This window comes from Rhinoderma darwinii, chromosome 2 (genome assembly GCF_050947455.1).
Source record: "Rhinoderma darwinii isolate aRhiDar2 chromosome 2, aRhiDar2.hap1, whole genome shotgun sequence".
Classification (NCBI taxonomy): Eukaryota; Metazoa; Chordata; class Amphibia; order Anura; family Rhinodermatidae; genus Rhinoderma; species Rhinoderma darwinii.
Genome location: NC_134688.1, coordinates 410,008,856 through 410,024,644, shown reverse-complemented (window position 1 = coordinate 410,024,644; position 15,789 = coordinate 410,008,856). Strand labels below are relative to the sequence as shown.

General features: G+C 40.2%; 1 protein-coding gene and 1 long non-coding RNA gene across 2 annotated transcripts in view; one reads left to right on the top strand and one right to left on the bottom strand.

Moving 5' to 3' along the window:
- LOC142741430 (uncharacterized) overlaps positions 1-15,789 on the top strand; it is a 35,338-nt gene that overhangs the window by 2,128 nt on the left and 17,421 nt on the right. Inside the window, exon 2 of the long non-coding RNA XR_012881131.1 lies at positions 6,550-6,713. This is a non-coding gene — a long non-coding RNA (uncharacterized LOC142741430). The remainder of the gene's footprint in view (positions 1-6,549; positions 6,714-15,789) is intronic.
- Positions 1-15,789, bottom strand: part of SCARF1 (scavenger receptor class F member 1) — a 55,810-nt gene that overhangs the window by 22,756 nt on the left and 17,265 nt on the right. Inside the window, exons 4-10 of the mRNA XM_075850810.1 lie at positions 14,275-14,800; positions 12,534-12,752; positions 11,714-11,842; positions 10,664-10,767; positions 6,534-6,648; positions 3,561-3,685; positions 37-174 (exon numbers count right to left, since the gene is read on the bottom strand). Of these exons, the coding sequence (XP_075706925.1) occupies positions 37-174; positions 3,561-3,685; positions 6,534-6,648; positions 10,664-10,767; positions 11,714-11,842; positions 12,534-12,752; positions 14,275-14,800 (1,356 nt within the window). The remainder of the gene's footprint in view (positions 1-36; positions 175-3,560; positions 3,686-6,533; positions 6,649-10,663; positions 10,768-11,713; positions 11,843-12,533; positions 12,753-14,274; positions 14,801-15,789) is intronic.

Sequence of the window (15,789 nt, the reverse complement as noted above, 5' to 3'; positions counted from 1 at the left end):
TATATTGCCTTGCAACTGAGATTAATCTGCTGTCACCTTCTCTTGGAGGAACGCAGTACACAGGTCCTTCTTCATCTGATTCAAAGGAAGAAAAGGAGTTTTCAGATAACCAGCCTGTAGAGGGGGATTCAATGAAGCTGTGGTTGAAGGGAAAGTCTGTGTCATGATGAGAAACTGGAAGATAAAAGATAAAAAATGTGTACTTTATAACACACACACATTAAGCGCTAGACTAGCGTGTTCCTTGTCCGTGTGCTGTGCGTTGAAATAACTGACAACACACTGATCCATGCATTTCAATGGGGCTATTCAGACATGCGTGTTTTCACGTTTCGAGTGTCCAAGGCATGAAACTCACTGCATGTCCTATATTGGTGCGTTTTTGTGGACGTTGTCGTCCATTAAAGTCTACCGACATCCATGTGCTGTCCGTGTTTCACACATCAGTTGGTAAAGAAATGCAGAGAATTTAAAGAAAAAAAAAAAGGAAATGTATGCAGAGGGTATCAAAAACAGATGCCACACTCAAAGCACACTGATGCCATACACAACGCACACTGATGGCACACGGACATGAAATGCAGGAAATACGGTCCATTGTTTGTGCACGCAAATCGGACACGCTCGTGTGAATGTAGCCTAAAGGAGATTTATCAAAACTGGTGCAAAGGAAAAGTGAAGTTGTTGCCTATGGCAACCAAACCGGTTCCTACTTTCATTTTTCAAAGGACCTCAGCAAAATAAAAGGTGGACTCTCATTGGTTGCTATGGTCAACTACTTCACTTTTCCTTTGCACTATTTTTGATAAATTTCCACCAATGTTTATCATATACCTTCATATCTAGGAATCTTCTATCATCAATGTGCCACTATTGGCTTGAGTTGGAACAGTTAATAAAGTCAATACATTTTCAGAACATTACACATTGTGCTACATGGAATATTATTTCCATCCACAATATGGCTATAATACCTTCTTTTACTCAGACAGTTTTGGCCTTCAGGACCCAAAGAATTATTTTATTTTTGCCTACCCTCATTCTGATTGTCACATGACTGTGTGAGGCGTTTGTTTTTGCCGGACAAGTTGTACTTTGTTAATGTTTATGTATTTATAATATAAGGGAAATGTAGACCAAAAATAATTTTGCCTTTGTTTTTATTTTTTACACTATTCACCAATCTTCTTAAATAGTATAATAAATGTATTATATAGGTCATTACGGTTATGGGGATACCAAATATCTCTGTTATTTGGTGTCCTCCAATTAATATTTAATAAATATTTATTTATTGTAAAAAATAAATATGGTGCTTTATTATCGCACAGTCAGATCTGGTAGAATTTTTCCACTGTGGATTCTGCCACAAGTTTGAGGCAAATACACAACAAATCTGAAGAAAAATTTGCATATTTAACTGTTCATCCAAACGTCGTGGATTTCGCCGTGGACTTGCCGCACATTTCAGCATTGCATTGACTTTTTCTCCGCAGCAGACTGTGCATGCTGCAGATTTAATTTTCGCTCCACAAGCTAGTTTCTGCAACGTTTTCCGCAATGTTTGCAGTAAGTTAACTAAAAAGCTATAGAAACCAAAGAAAAAAAGTCTGAACATGCCCTTAGTGTTGTTCTCCTTTTAAACTTTTTTTTTACCGTTATTTTAAGGGATTTTTTTTATTGATCTTTTTTTTAACTTTGTAATATGCTAGCATATACATACATATATGGCGGTATATTACCCTGCGTATGTTAAATACACAAGCAGTTGCTAGGACATTCATAGGTATGCCCTAGCAACTGGCTTTACTAAAAGACGTAGGATCCTTCAATAGATCCTGGGCTCTCTGCACAAGGAACGCTCACAAAGAGGCATATCACACTTTGATCTACCTCTTCTTGAGCGCGCGAAAGAAGTGGTTAAATAGTGAACATCAGAGGTTTCTCTGATCTCTGCCGTTACAGGGGGATTGCGGATGCTGCGCTCCTTATCATGGGGCAAAGTTTTTGTCCATGCAATGTCAAGGCCATAAAAGTATGGAGCTGTGCGTGAGCTTAGTCCCGACAGCTCTGCACTATTACTGCACTACGCGCCAACAGGTCACAGGGGTTATATGAGCCTTTTTTATAGTCTCATACATCCCACAATGTGTATTTTAGTCCAGAGTTGCATTTACAGTTCTGCTGATTGCTAATTACAGCAGTCATTTCTTTACAAACTCTCCCTTAACAAGTCATCTGAGATCTTATATTACAATGCTTTGTACTGCTCTGCATTCTGGGAAAGTTAAGGGTTACATTTTATATGATATTTGATCGTACCAGCAATGCAGTTTACTAGGAAATGTCGGAGGACAACCATTTAAACTTAACAAGTGGACAAACATAATTATTATGTACAATTACAGCGGTAAATTATTTATTTGTCTAACAAGGAGTGTTGAGAGATTTTAACTCAAAAACCAGCCGAGCTGACACTGCAGTCGTACTGTATTATAGGCTATTAGTCAAGATCCTTCCCATGTTACTCAATTTTTTTATATAGATTATATCTATAAGTAAACTGCATTATTTTATTCAAAGGTGGAGCTATACTGTAAGGCCCCCTGCACACGACCGTAGTATTTTTGCGTACTGCAAAGCCACCGATCCGTTGTGGTCCATTGACCCGCAAAATACCTTTGTTGTGAATCCGTGTGTCATCAGGATTCATGGATCCACAACCCAAAAAATTATATCGCCAGTAATGTGAACCGGCAAATCCAGACTGCAAAATTACTTGTTTCGAGTTTTTTGCAGTCAGGATTCGCGGCTCTAGCACTGATCCGTGAAAACTACACTCGCGTGCATAGGGCCAAAGAAATTAATGGGTCCGCAATGTATCCGCAAAAATACAGATAAATTGCGGACACAAATGCGCCTGTCGTGTGCATGGGGCCAAAGTATTAGTACTACATGATATGCTATACAGGGCAAAGAAATTCTAGGATGGAGAATAATTGCATGGAGCTACATTTAATTTAGAAAATTCAAGTCTAAAGAAATGCACATTCTAAGGACATCCACCTGAACATTATTGATGAGATGACTTAAATGATGAAGCTGCTGGTGCTAACATTTCTAATGAGAAATTTATGCTGGATTCAGACATGGGTATGGTATACATGTGACACAGCTTTTTGTAATAGAGATGCATACAGAGGTTTAACATGAAACTCCTGGGCTCCAATGCAAAATCTTTAACTCAACCTCTACCCATCATGTGGCATTGATAATGCTTGTGTCTTCTTATGTGGTAAAAGGGCCTTTTGGGAGCCTCATACTCCAGGACCTGTGCGCGACCACTACCTCTGCACCCCCTATAGCAATGCCCATGGTTGCATATTATGTGTCTAAGGGAGGAATTATAAAAACAAAAGATGAAAATATTTTTGTGACACCTTCATTCACGCTGTGTAAGCTTCTAATTATAATTCACTAGTTTCATGTATTCAACAAAGATAAAACATAAAATCATTTTTATAATTACTAGAAACAATTTGTACAGGCAAAATTCTTACCGGTAACCCAAGAAACTTTATCACTCCCAACAGAACAACATGGCAAGAAGAAGCCTATATTAACAAGGGCTCCTTGGAAATTGTGCTTCATCCTTGATAGACATCCTCTGTCACCGTTAGATACTCTGCAATTAAAAGAACAATGAAAAGCATTTCTATGGAGGTTTACGAGTCACTGCCCTAGACCACCAGGGATGTTAATATTGACCCTCTCACTACCCTAAAGGCCCAGACCACCAAGGATTTAATTATAAACCCCTTCACTGCACTGGACCACCAGCATAGGCATAACTGGAGGGGCGGGGCACCATGCCACACTTTTGAATGGGACTCATCCAGCATGGATTCTTCCAGTATGGACCCCCCCAGATCAGACCCCTATATCAAACCCAGATAAGACATAATATTAACAAAAAGAAAGTATTTACTCAACGCCCCTGGCTCCTCTTCAGGTCCAGCCCACCCTTGGCTTTTTCAAAAGTTCTTTGCTGTGGCACATAGAAGGTCCTGATGCTGGAGGACGTTGTGTGCATCACATACCGCGCAGCAGAACATTTTATGCGCCACAGCACAGACTTTTTGTGCCAGAGGCTGATGTGGCAGACTGAGACGATCTGGGGCAGGCCCTCTGCGAGCCCCCTTCTTCGGGCCCAGTCACAGTTGAACCCATTGCGACCGTGATCATTACGCCACACTGACCACAAGAATGTGACCTATTACCCCTTCACTACTCGAGCTCTTAAAATGTTAACATAAACCCCTCTACTACCATAGACTATCAGATATAACAGTTAACTATTGATTCTGTATGTCCAACTTTTGGAATGATAAGTAACAGGAGGATCTTTCTTTACACCAACATTGCAGAGTTGGTGTAGTCATCACCAGTAAGGAGGGGCTAATGTAGAGACAATTTAAAATTGAAAGCAGCAAAAATTTGTGCAACTTAGTCTAGTGGTTTAGTCACCACTGGGTAGCAGACTAGTGTCAATTTGCAAGGATGAATGTTTATTTTTTGTTTCTGCAGAAAAATGTAAAAAAATTCCATCAAATAATAAATATGTCTCTGAAAATATATTGTTTATTTAAAATTGGGAGTGAAACTAACAAAAATCAGCCTCACTTTCTGGGCTTTAAGCCATACATATTACAAGTTTGAAGGGAACTGTAATATGTACCCAATGAAAAATTGTTTGCAAAAGATTACTAAAATCTAAATAAAACAAAACATTTTTCAAGTGTATATTTTCCTTTCAACACCATTTTACAGTTTGAATATATTATTAATCTTTCTAAAAAGTTTAAATACTTTGCAAAAGACACTAATTTTCTTATTTTGCACTGATTCTGAGCAAGAGTATATTATTATTATCCAGAGCTGCATTCACAATACTGCAGGTGCCAGATCGGTAATCATCATTTCTTGTTGGCTTGATTTCTGCACATAACTTGCTCTGGTACAGACAGAGAGCCATTGAATAGTATGTAATCTGATGTAGGAAAAACTCCATCATAGGAGCTCAGTAAGCTCTTAGGAAGGTGTTCAATCTTCTTTTTTTTTTTAGCATTATAAGTTATTTCATGTATTTATGAGAGTAAGGGTATGTGCACACGATGAGAGGCTTTTACGGCTGAAATGACAGACTGTTTTCAGGAGAAAACAGCTGCCTCGTTTCAGCCGTAATTCCTCCTCCTCGCATTTTGCGAGGCTTCTCTGACAGCCGTAAATTTTGAGCTGTGCTTCATTGAGTTCAATGAAGAACGGCTCAAATTACGTCTGAAAGAAGTGTCCTGCACTTCTTTTGACGAGGCTGTACTTTTACCCGTCGTCGTTTGACAGCTGTCAAACGACGATGCGTAAATGACAGGTTGTCTGCACAGTACGTCGGCAAACCCATTCAACTGAATGGGCAGATGTTTGCCGACGTATTGTAGTCATATTTTCAGACGTAAAACGAGGCATAATACGCCTCGTTTACGTCTGAAAATAGGACGTGTGAACCCAGCCTTACAGGAATAGCCATAACTTTGTAAAGTTTGAATGGAGCAGTGGTCCCTGCAGTTGAAGAGGAACGGGACTCCAATTCTAGTGATCAGTGGGGGTCCCAAGGGTAGGGTCCCCAACAATCAACCTAACACCTGTGCACAGGATAGGTGGTAAATGTTTGTGTTCAAACGTCCCTGTCAATTTGCATTTTTTTCCCCCTGTTTTTTCAAAAATCTCAGCGGGAAATGTGATTTGATCGTGACGTGTGAACACAGCCTCAACGTAAGAAAACCCTTTTAGTTCAAACTGTACATTGGAGAAACAATACAAAAACTACAAACCAGGATGAATCTTCACAGACATACAATAAAACAGGAGGTGGATACACCCGTGGGAAAACACTTCTCTGGACCTGATCACAGTTTGGCAGATTTAAAGGTACTCATTCTGAAGGGTCATTTTAAAAACAACAGAGAAAGAAAAATTTGGGAATTCAAGATGATGATAAAATTCCAGTCATTGACACAAGGCCTCAATCTAACACCAGGATTTATGAGCCACTACATGGACACACGTCACGTCCCCCATCAGACTGACTCCAGATGCCTTAACTCCTAAGTCATCACCCCTATAACCTCCGTTTTATTGCCCCGGCTTATCTTAATGATGTATCACCTCATGTACTAATTGTCTTTGTGTAACATCTAAATGTTGTGCTTTTTTCTAAGTCATTCATTTGTAAACTGCCTGAAGAAGGGGCCTCTGTGCTCTGAAAGCCGCATATAGAACTTTTATGGTTAGCCAATAAAGGTATCATACCTATTATACTTTTGTCTTTTTTGACACAAAAGTATTTAACATTTCATATAGTTCAAACTGTAAAATGTTCAAAGCAGAATCCATTACCAAGAAAACTCTCTCTCATTTTTATTTTGTTATTTATTTTGTTATTATTGTTATTATTAATTAAAACATATATGATTTACCTGTCTTTACTCTCAGGTTCATTATTCCCACAGCAGCAGCAACAGCAGCACAGGAGCATAAGCAGACATAAAGGAACGAGAACCCCAGCAATTATGGCTCCTCTTTGGCTGGATGCTACAATAGAACACACATACAGAAATAATGGGGCATGCAGACCGTTATACATATAGAAGATATAAGTACGCTCATTTCCATTTTATTTTTCTGCCATCTTTTCTATCTTTAATAGCATGATCCGTCTACACCACTAACATATAGCCAGACCATTCTCTTACAGATGTAGCAATCCTTATCTTGACTCTGATAACTTGTTGCAGCATGATAACTTATCACTTAAGGCCTAATGCACACGACCGTAAGGGTTTTTACTGTCCGCAACTATGGATGCACATTCGTAGCCATCGGTAATTGCGGAAGCGCCGATAGACTTCCATGGGCGAGTCTGTGCCGCAATTACGGAAAAGAATAGGACATGTTCTATATTTTGCGGCTCATTTCTACAGCTTGGACACACATCCGTAAATATACTGAAAGGTGTCCGTGGCCTGTAGAACTAAATGGGTCCGCAATTTCATCCTTAAATACCTGATCCACAATAACGGATGAAAACTACCGTACGGCCGTGTGCATGGGGCCTAAGTCATTGAAAATCTTTGAAAAAGTCAAGTTAAAGGTTATTGCCACTGTGTGTATAACACGTCAAAAGTTAATTTAAAGATCGCTACATCTGTATGTTGCATCAAGATTTTTAGGGTCCCACATCGGGAGGAAGCTGTTTCTGACTGCTACTTCTGCACCAACCATAGCTACACCACTCCTTGCTCTTTGACACATAAGAAATGAAAGAAACACAATTTGCAAGTATTTTGTCATCCAATTCCTGGAAATGCATTTTAACTTTGGACAATCTGCACTACTATTGGGTGCAAATTATATAATATCTAACTGACCCACACACTGCAGTTTCTTAAACTGGCCATAGATGCAAAGATTTTCCCTGATCCAATGGGTGTCCCAATTCTTGTTGAACTGAAAGAGGCATACATGAAGATATATTTCCACTATATAAACAAATTTTCATATAGAAAATTATTTATACCATGGAAAATACCGTGCCACACAAGCATTTTCCTTGGTAAAGTAAATGCAAGACAATGTTAATATTAACTACTAACAAAACTTTTGAAGCATAAACAATAGGGGCCAGATTTACTAATAATATTTAGACAACGTAAACTTAGACCAGGCTATCAGATGATATGCCAAATTTATCAAAGTGGCGCACGCTGTATGATAGACTTGGAGCATCTGACTAAGCCATGTTACCTTTCTTTTCCTTATAATAACTCTTGGTGATATTTTATCCCATTTTTTTGTGCAAAAATGTTGGTGAACCACACCCCTTTCTGCTAAGCCACGCCTCCTTTTCCAGACACTTTTGAAAATTGTGTACTGAGGTGCAAACATCATCTGTTCTTTTTCTTACAAATCAATAATAATTGGTCATAATTGATTTGCGCCAAATGAAGGTGCAACTTAGGCTAAAACAATTATCATTAAGGATCATAAAATATTTTGTATCATTATAGATAACTGTTACGTCTTTAGATGCCTTAACTACAGTGTCAATCAAGTCCCAGACATAAAGGCTAAAACATTGTGGTCTATAGGCGGAGATGTAATTCTGTGTTCCTTTCATAGTAGTTTGATGGGAAAGCTAGACTTCCAGCTTGGTTGAGAATACAACCATCTAGGTGATGTTAGAATTCAGCGCTCAATTGGAGACCATATAATAGCAAATAGGGTTATGGTTTATTAAATGCACTATTAATGCTGTATTCATACCTTTAGCATATCCACAAGATATGCTAAAAAATTCTGAGAGATCTAGGTTCCACCCCTGGCATCCACCTGTCTCACGAACAGGGGTCCCTCGACACCGGGCAGTCTGATGAAGCACCTTCTATCCGCCGCATCCAGGCATGGAATTAATGCACAGGTGGCTGGGAATTCTGGAAACTATTGAGCTCGCTGATCTACGCTATTTCTGTAACTCCTTTAGAAGAGAATGGGAAATATGGAAACAGCGTAGCACACGCTGCGTTGGCCAGCAGCCGTCTCACCTGGTGGGACGTGGTGAGGGGACTTCTGTTCAGGAGATAGGTGCACGTTCCACATCTATCAGACATTTATGGGATATCCTGTGAATATGCCATAAATGTTCAAAATCTGAATACCCCTTTAATGTTTAACGCATCTGTGTACGAATACATTTTGTGTGAAAATTAGGGTGAAAATTCTTTAGTAACAACAGTGTGATGCTCATTTAGTAACATTAATATTATCGCACAATTTATTCTCAAACACCATCTAAATATTTTCTAGTACAAGGCAGGACATAATAAGGTCATTGTTAAGAAAACGCATCAATCCATATGTTTTACTAAATATATGCACATAGAATAATGCTGTATGAATGTGATTTTGTATTATTGATGTAAGAGAGGTTTCATATAGTGTTCACCATTTTCTTTTCTTTCATCACAATCAGTTTGACCTTATAACAAAACAGTCTGTGGTTCAATGATAAATCATTGATCTGTGTGAATAATGATTCTGTTTCTATTCTACCAAGATTGTCTTCCCAAGATTACAGAAGCAAAGCATATTTTCTTGTCCACTATGCACATAGATTTTCGTAAATATTTCTTGATATACCATAGGCCAGAGGCGGACACAGACTGCAGAGGTCCCCTGTGCAAAGGATGTGCCTTGGCCCCCCATAACCTAACCACCCCCGGGCGCATATAAAAGTATACAAATCTATATTGCACATTTTATTACTAGTTTAGAACACAAGTAACAAACATAAATAATTTCCATATTTAATAACTGAGTATAACACAAAGCACTCATGTAACTAACTTATAATGACTTTCTCTGGCTCATTGCACTGTCACTTATCAAGCAGGACTAACTTGCGATACTTCACCTATAGAAATGCAATAGTGCTGAACCAAGGAAGTGTTGACAGAAAAGTTAAATATTTTAAAATAAATACTTGCCATTCACTTCTGTGGGAGTTACGGAAACAGCGCGTAGCTCAGCAAGCTTTGCTGTTTTCGTAACTCCCGACCATCTAATCAGGAAGTGGCCAGGAAGCAGCAGGAGCCGAGAAAGGCAGAACAGGGTTTAGGGGGTCCCATTCTAGAGATAGGCACAGGTCCCAGAGGTGGGACCCGCATCTATTGGACATTTATGGCATATCCTGTGGATATGCCATAAATGTTAAAGAAGGGCAAACCCCTTTAACTGTCCACTGAGCTCCACTCCATTCCCCTCATTTTCTACATACAGGGCACTAACCACTACCTCCTAGTTATTTTTATTTTCAGTCAGTCCCCCTCACGACACTCAGCACACACACCACGCAGTAAAAGCATCTGCAGGTTCAGGGGGCGGAGCAAGAAGAACCCTAACACTGATTGGCTGAGAGGCTCAGCCAACCAGTATTATGCTTAATTTCAGCAGCGCCACTATCCCGGATCAATAACTTGTCCGAAAATAGCGATGCTGCTTGATAGGTGTGGCGCGCTCTATCTGGTGGTCTTGGTCACCTAGTGAGCGTCACTGTCAGATATTGAACGGCATCTGACAGTGACGCTGGTTACTAGGTGACGAAGACCACCAAACAGAGCAAGCCTCGCCAGGCCCCTCCCCTCCTAATAAGTTTTCTAAGTAATAGATTGGCGTGGCCGCACGGCAGATGGAGGGCCCCCTTGTTTAACATATGTTACTGATGGCATCAATAACATATGTGAAGGAAGGGGGCCCAATCTGTGTGTTGCTGAACATGCACAAGGAGGGAATGGGCGCCCCTCTGTCAGCCGCACAGCCGTTCCAATCTATTTGCCGATCTATGCGCACAGCGTTTAGGGCAGCTGAGCGGGCCCTGTGCTGCCGTACTGGCTGCACCGGCGATATGTCCGCCCCTGCTGTAGGCCTGTAAATGTAGTCATTTACAGAAGTGCAGAGCCTTGTAATGGGGACATGTGAGAAGAGTGATATTGTGAGAAAAAGTATAGGGGAGATGGAAAATGTAAATATGAATAGTAGAGAGCTTGCTTACTCAGTTGGCATGTTCCATGCTTTGGGTTACATGGGCCACCACTACAATCACAGATGCTTGAACAGTTGGATCCAAAATATCCGTGAAGACATGTTTCATTGCAACTGTAGAAAACATTAAAAAAATATGTATATATTAAAAAACACTTGTGTATGATATTTTAGTATAATAGGTCAGAAGATATAGGCAGACGAGTACGTACACTGTTCTGTAGGTAGCAAATTTCATTTTCATTTATTTGAAATCTTATATAAGCGACCAAATGGAACTCTGATGTATGGCCATGTGGCAATACTAGAAGGAAGGTTTGAAACATGTATTGTTTTGTTAAATGAGATTAGAAAAAAGTGAAATAGAAAAAAGGCTGCAAAATTATGCTTTAATTTGGTTAATACTGATGTAATCAGAAGCATATGCAGGATCTTAAATCTCAAAATCAGTACCCATATAACAATGCCCCCATAGTACTGCCATCCAGATAAACATTGGGTATCCCTAGATAAATATTGAACCTCTTGCTTAGAGTCATGCTTTGCCCAAACAGTGCCATACAGCATCCATTAGGTCCAATAAATGCCATACATTGCTCAGATACATAGTGCATGCTACATTGTCCAGAATTCCATTTTTTACCTACGTAGTGTCATATAATTCTCACATTAAAAAAAACATTACTCACATAGTGCCATGCTTTACATAGAGCCTTACACTGCTCACATAATGACTTATTGTACCCACATGGTGATGTACTGTGCCCAGAGTGCCCAGATAATCATCAGCCTTATAGTTCCCATTTAGGGCAGACGGTTCTCCTCCTTCCAACCTTGACTAAGTCTCCTACAATGATCAGACTAGTTACGTGGTACTCTGCTGTCTGCAGCCAGTAAAACAAGTTATCTCATTGAGACATCAGGTTAACAAGCATGAGAGTCCTGCCAGATGTCAGGACCTTCAGGACTCAGTGGGATGGTTGCGGGGGCACTTGGCAGGCATGAAGGGGCAGTTTGGTCCCTGTAACCTCCCCTTTGCATACACCTATGAATGTCATACCTCTGTTTCCAGTATCCAGAGTCACAAACACACTCTCCTGTTACTGGGTCACACTTCCCATGGATGCAGAGTGGGCACAAGTGTTTGCATCTGTTCCCATAACTTCCGTCTGGACAAAAGAACTCACACCTTTGGAGACAAGTACAACAATTAACACCCATATCAGGCTAGGCCACATAAATAGAATTCAGGCCAACAAAATACTAAACTGGTCCCTGAAAAAATAGCCTTTTAAAATGTTCTTGAAAATGTGAGAAATTGCTGCTAAATTTCTAAGCCTTGTAACGTCCTAGAAAAATAAAAAGACGTTCAAAAAATGATAAACATAAAGTAGACATATAAGAAATGTAAACTAGTAACTATTTTGTGTGGTATTGCTATCTGTTTTACAAGAAGATACATTTAAATTAAGAAAAAATGCTAATTTTTGCACATTTTCTGTTAATTTTGGTGTTTTTCACAAATAAATATTGAATTTATCCACCACATTTTTTCACTAACAAAAAGTACAATATGTCATGTGAAAACAGGCTCAAAATCGCTTGGATAGGTAAAAACATTCCAAAGTTATTACCACATAAAGGGACACATGTCAGACTTGAAAAAAATTGGTTGTGCCACAAGGCCAAAACAGGCTGCGTCCTCAAAGGGTTAAATCAGATTTTTTGTATAAACATTTTGTTTTTATTTTAATGTTTGTAGTATTTTTCAAAATGTTTTTTATGCCACTATCCATATAAAACATATTTATTTGAGACCACTTTTTGGTTGGGCTCCTTTAATAATCACCTCTAGGTATGTACTGGTATGCAATAAGTACCTGGGTCCCATGTTCCCAGGATCACAGTTTAGACAAGTCCCACTCTCTCGGATACATTCTTCTCCCCCAAGACACTTTGGACATTTCTGTGCACAGTTCTCTCCATAATATCCAGCTGAACAAGGCAAATCGCAATGTGTTCCCTTCCAGCCAGGCTCACAGGACACACAGGATCCATCCAAAGGGGAGCATGTTTGACCCAGTTTACATTTTCCACAGCTGGTAAATTGAACATAATAAGAATGAAATGCAGTACATAGTAATCAACTTTAATGATGCTGAGCTGCAATACCAGACATAAGCCATGGACAGGTGCTGTTTCTGGAAGGAATTTATTTTTTTAGTCCTGTACAACCCCTTTAAAGTGTACCTCCAGTTATAAAAGAAAAACAATTATAATGCCGTAGGAATATATTATTATTTTTTAAATAATTATATTAGGGTATATTTCTGTTAAACCACAGCATGGAGTAACCGCGGTCCGAGCTGTGCTCTGCACATTAGATGCCCACCCTCACCTGCACTGATGTCAAGAGCCTAGGAGACAAAGCAAGACAGTCTCCTACTGTCTGATGTGTTGCCCGCACAATGGGCTGCGGTTCAACAGCAATATACCCTAATAAAATTATTTAATAAAATAATTTTGTTACCAACGTCTGCACTTGCTGATGCTCTGGCCGGGCATTCCTCTTCTAGAGGAGCCCCTGACATCACTGTACATATATGGACAGTGACATCAGGGGCTACCTCTAAGAGCGGAATCCCCGCCAGAGCATCGGCAATGCTCCTAGAAGTAGCCCCTGATGCTGATGTCACTGTCAATATATGGACAGTGACGTCAGGGACTCCTCCAGGAGAGGAATCCCTGGCAAGAGCGTTGCCGATGCCCTGGCTGGGGATTCTGCTCCTAGAGGTGGCCCCTGACGTTATGGACAGTGACGTCAGGGACTCCTGCAGGAGAGGAATCCCGGGCCAGAGCATCGGCAACGCTCTGGCCGGGGATTCCTCTCCTGGAGGAGTCCCTGACGTCCCTGTCAGGGACTACCTCCTAGGAGTGGATGCTCTGGACGAGGATTCCGGTCCAGGAGGAGCCCCTGACATCACTGTCCATATATGGACTTTGATATCAGGGGCTCCTCCAGAAGAGGAATCCCCGGCCAGAGCATCGGCAATGCTCTGGCCGGGGATTTCGGTTCAGGAGGAGCCCCTGACGTAACTGTACATATATGGACAGTGATGTCAGGGTTTACCTCTAGGAGCGAAATCCCCGGTCAGAGCTTTGGCAATGCTCCTAGAATAGCCCATGATGTCACTGTCCATATATGGGCAGTGAAGTCAGGGGCTCCTCCAGAAGAGGAATCCCCGGCCAGAGCGTCAGCCGGGGATTCAGGTCCAGGAGGAGCCCCTGACATCACTGTCCAAATATGCATGAAAACAAAATTGGCTCGCAATATATTTGTGAGTTTCCAGTAGGGTTAAAGCATATGCATGTGTTATGTTTAGTTAGGTGTTGATATATTAGTGTCATCACATTGGATTTTGCAGTTCATGAAAACAATGCATGAAAACAAAATTGGCTCGCAATATATTTGTGAGTTTCCAGTAGGGTTAAAGCATATGCATGTGTTATGTTTAGTTAGGTGTTGATATATTAGTGTCATCACATTGGATTTTGCAGTTCATGTTGATAGTGTGAGTGCTGGGAATGTACTGTACATCTCTAATTGTCTCTTTGACTTACCGTTTTTCACATTTGGGTCCATAATATCCAACAGGACAGAGATCTGCACATTTTTTTCCTTGGTATCCCGTGTAACACTCACATTCACCACTTTTGGAGTTGCATTTACCGTTCACACAGTCACACTGGTGTTCACATCCCTGACCATACCAGCCTTCTCGACACATGCAATTTCCTTTTGTTTGTAGACATGGCGATTCGTTGCAACTACATTTTATACTGCATCGTGTTCCCCACCAACCGCTGTTACATATACATTGTCCATTAGTCTGGTTGCATTGTGAAGTTTCCAGGTTGCACACGCATGGTTTATTGCAGTGCTGAGCCCACCAGCCTGGCTCACACTTACACAATCCAGTGAGCTGATCACAGGTCCCGTGTGGGATGCAGTGGCAGGAATTCTGACAAGTAGACCCCCATCGCTTAGGATAGCAGGTGCAATGGCCAGTGACCCCATCACACCTTCCAAAGGGATGACATGAACACCTCTGCTTGCAATCTGAACCCCAGTACTGATCAGGGCATGCTACAAAATAAAGAAAAAACTGTTAATAATATCTATCTGTTGGTCTGTCTGTCTGTCTGTCTGTATAATTTGTGTTGCATATCCCCAGTCTCTAGTATCTAGCCATCTGTGACCTCATCCTTTAGCCTTGGTTAATCTGTGGCCATATAGCCATGCTGATATAAAAAACAGATCACCTACAAATGACAGCAAGCTACGTCAGTCATATATCTGCTATATGTCTCGACTGCCACTCTCACCTGAATGTTGCCTAACTATCCCTAACCAAGCCTTATCTTTTTTTGTTACATTCATAAGGTGTGCACGTGCTAGACCCTTAGTAACATACTTTAAAACATTAACAAACACATCAGTCTTAAATTTGTCAAGTAAATTGTGGCATGCACCACCATTTAGTAACCCCTTCAGGACGCAACCTATTTTGGCCTTGCGGCACAGCCGATTATTTCAAATCTGACTTGTGTTACTGTATATGCCAATAGCTTGGGAATGCTTTTACCTAGCCAAGAGATTCTGAGATTTTCTCGTGACATATTGTACTTTATGTTAGTGGAAGAATTTGGTCGATAAATTCAATATTTATTAGTGTAGAACACCAAAATTTTGAGAAAATGTGCAAAAATTTGCATTTTACTAAATTTAAATGAATCTGCTTGTAAAAAAGATAGTAATACCACACAAAACAGTCACTAGTTAACATTCCCCATTTGTCTACTTTATGTTTGCATCATTTTTTGAACGTCCTTTTATTTTTCTAGGATGTTACAAAGGTTTAGAACTTTAGCAGCAATTTCTCATATTTTCAAGAAAATTTCAAAAGGCTATTTTTACAGGGACCAGTTCAGTTTTGACCAGTTCAGTTTTGTAGTAGTTTTGAATGCCTTATATATTAGAAACCCCCAATAAATCACCCCATTTTAAAAACTGCACCCTCAAAGTATTGAAAACAGCATTCAGAAAGTTTCTTAACCCTTTATGCGTTTCACAGG